We start from the raw sequence: 3,090 nt of genomic DNA, 5'->3' as shown, positions 1-3,090 counted from the left end.
TGAAATATTCGGAAGCTTCAAGTGCTCCAATGAATACTGCCTCCTCTGCAATGAATACTGCCTCCTCTGCAATGAATAACGCCTCCTCTGCATCTGTGAATCGGTAAACACTTCCATGACAACTGAATAGCATTCCTGATGCCTTACATTGTAGGCACGATCTGTGTGGACAGTAAATTAGATGAAAAATAAGCCACATCACTTTATGAACCAGTACACTAATAGCATTTGGAATGTTTACAAGTAAATGGATAGGATGAGATAGGGGGGTAAACGTGCTCAATGTATGCAAGCTCTAGTTCCAGACTGATTCTTGATTTGATTTGAATTGGCTGTCTAGTGGCAGCACTTGATAAGCCTGTATACTGTTCTGCTGTTTTCTAATTTTGTGTAGTATAAACTTGGCTCTAATACACGTACTTTGTTATACAACCATTTGCAGTTGCAAGGCCTAGTTCGGTGAATTGCAAGACTTGGGTGGGTAGACTTGGGTGGGTAGGCAGCTCTAAGAATTGAGGGAGTTTATGAACACTGCAACTTCCATTCCTAACATCTGAATTTCCAAATTTTATTTTTAACAGACAGCCTGGAAAAGGTCCAAAGAAGCTTTCTGGTGCAGCAAATAGAAAAAGAAAGGCTCAGAGAGAATTGCAAGTGGCTAGTTTACGTGCTTCAATGATGCGATTTATGCAGTCTAGTCATACATTAGACAGTGAGCTGCAAGACAGGGACAGTGAAATGCTTCAAGAGGCAGATTTCTCTGAGGTGCCAAGCAGTCCTTCCAGACCAGGTGAAAGTGACAGTTCCGCCAAAGTCCCAGCAATGCTTGCTGTATGGTAGATGTTGAGGTGCCAAGCAGTCCTTCCAGACCAGGTGAAAGTGACAGTTCCTGCCAAAGTCCCAGCGATGCTTGCTGTATGGTAGATGTTGAGAATACTGGTACTGGATGTACATATAATGAATCTGAGTCACAGGTGTGTGATAATGGCTCTGACCTTGCAGTTGGTAATGCTGAGTGTGTCAGAGAGTGTGGAGCTGAGTCGGTGTCTGGGGCATCCATTGACTCTATTCCTGTGTGGTCAGAGCTAGGAGCAAGTCCTGTATCTGACCAAGTAGTAGATATATGTGAGGAGGAAAATAAGGAAGTAGCTCCAGTAACATGCAGGGAAGTCGATAGTGACCATGGTAAATGGCCAGATCCCATGGATGATAAAGTTCGCTGTCTGTTAAGTGCTGAAGGGCCTGTTCAGATAATGAATCACACTTTTCCCTATGATGATCACCATAGAAGATTTAATCCTATCTTCTATACAAAAAGACTTACAAATGGTGAGACAGTCAGAAGGTCTTGGTTGGTGTATTCTGAAAGTAGTGACTTAGTATTTTGTTTTTTTTGTAAACTCTTCAGCAGTACTCATTTAGTTGCCCTGTCTAGTACAGGAACATGTGACTGGAAAAATTTGGGCCAAAAGCTTGTAGAACACGAGCGGTCAGTGAAACATAAAGAAGCTGCTGCTAAGTGGAGTGACTTGCACTTGAGGCTTAAGAATAGCTCCACCATTGATCACCACCGTGAGAACATGATTAAGTCTGAGAGAAAATACTGGAGAAACGTTTTGGAAAGACTTCTTGCAATCTGTCAGTACTTGTCCCAACATAACTTGGCATTTAGGGGTAGCGAGGATAGACTCTTTACAAGTGGTAATGGCAACTTCCTTGGGTTAGTGCAGCTGTTGGGCAAGTTTGATCCAGTAATACAAGAGCATCTTCGTCGGATCAGTAATGCCGAGATCCATGATCACTACTTGGGGAAAACCATTCAGAACGAGTTGATAATGTTAATATCGAAGTCTGTCAGAGACTCTATTTTGCAAAAGATAACAAATGCAAAGTACTACTCTATTATATTGGATTGCACTCCTGACTGCAGCCATCAGGAACAGATGTCACTGACTGTCCGTATTGCTGAATGCAATGAAAGTGTGGAAGTTAAGGAGTACTTCTTGTCCTTCCTCCAGGTTACTGAGACTACTGGGGTTTTCTGACAGACATTGTGTTAAATGAACTCAAAAGTTTGGGAGTTCCCCTCGAAAACTGCAGAGGCCAGGGTTATGACAATGGCTCTAATATGAAGGGGAAACATTCTGGTGTTCAGGCAAGAATCTTGGCCTTAAATCCACGTGCATTTTTTGTACCCTGTGGCTGTCATAATCTCAATCTGGTAATTGGTGATGCTGCAAAGTCTTCTATAGATGCTGTTTCATTCTTTGGTAATCTGCAACGAATGTATACTCTGTTTACATCCTCTACTCAGAGGTACAAAATATTTCGGGATAATGTGTCTGGTTTAACTGTAAAGCCACTGTGTGAGACCAGGTGGGAGTGTAGGGTAGAAAGTGTGAAAGCAGTGAGATACCAAGTGGGTGCAGTTTATGATGCCTTGGCTTCAGTGGCGGAAGTTACAAAAGGGAAGGATCCTAAGGCATATTCAGAAGCAGCATCCCTGAGCAGTACAATGAAAAGTGCTAAGTTTTTAATAGCACTGGTAGTCTGGTATGATGTATTAGTAAGGGTTGGACAAGTCAGTAAACTTTTACAAAGCTCATCCATGCAGATTGCTCAAGCAGTTCTTCTGCTTGAAGAACTGAAAAGGTTTTAACAGAATACAGGGCCACAGGGTACGAAAAGGCAAAAGTGACTGCTACTGAGCTAGCTGAAGAACTGGAGGTAGAACTCAAGTTTCCTGGTGCAGATGAGGTGAGACCCAGGAAAAAGAGGAAGCTTTTTGGTTATGAAGGTGATGATGAGTGTCTAACTAGTCCTGAACAGAATTTTAAAATCAACTTTTTCAACTCTCTTGTTGATGTTGCACTGTCATCTGTGCAGGACAGGTTCACTCAACTTGCAGCTCATAGTGCTACTTTTGGCTTCCTCTACAACATACAAGACCTCTGTAATGTTTCTGATGATCAGCTATTGCAGCTCTGTAAAGACTTGCAGAATCTTTTAACGCACAATGACTCTGCTGATATCGATGCAGTAGAGCTGTATGAGGAATTGAAAACCCTTTGCCACATTATGCCAAAGGGA

At 42.3% G+C, this 3,090-nt stretch overlaps 1 protein-coding gene across 1 annotated transcript; it reads left to right on the top strand.

Annotated features, from left to right (window-relative positions):
- The first annotated feature begins 489 nt into the window (after nucleotides 1-489).
- On the top strand, nucleotides 490-2,656 carry LOC122796229 (zinc finger MYM-type protein 5-like). Its single transcript, XM_044064546.1, has 2 exons — nucleotides 490-765; nucleotides 849-2,656. The coding sequence occupies exons 1-2, from the start codon at nucleotides 676-678 to the stop codon at nucleotides 2,043-2,045; spliced, it is 1,287 nt and encodes a 428-aa protein (XP_043920481.1). The 5' UTR covers nucleotides 490-675; the 3' UTR covers nucleotides 2,046-2,656.
- Nucleotides 2,657-3,090: the final 434 nt, after the last annotated feature.

The sequence above is a fragment of the Protopterus annectens genome, chromosome 3.part0 (genome assembly GCF_019279795.1).
Source record: "Protopterus annectens isolate FY-2018-M chromosome 3.part0, PAN1.0, whole genome shotgun sequence".
NCBI lineage: Eukaryota > Metazoa > Chordata > Ceratodontiformes > Protopteridae > Protopterus > Protopterus annectens.
Note: the sequence above shows the minus strand (reverse complement) of the source record. Positions and strands in the feature narration are given on the sequence as shown.

Bases quoted from the DNA above. Each gene is read 5' to 3' on its own strand.
- LOC122796229 (XM_044064546.1), top strand. From the start codon at position 676: ATGATGCGATTTATGCAGTCTAGTCATACATTAGACAGTGAGCTGCAA. The intron at 766-848 runs GTGCCAAGCAGT...GTAGATGTTGAG, and splicing joins AAGAGGCAGATTTCTCTGAG to GTGCCAAGCAGTCCTTCCAG.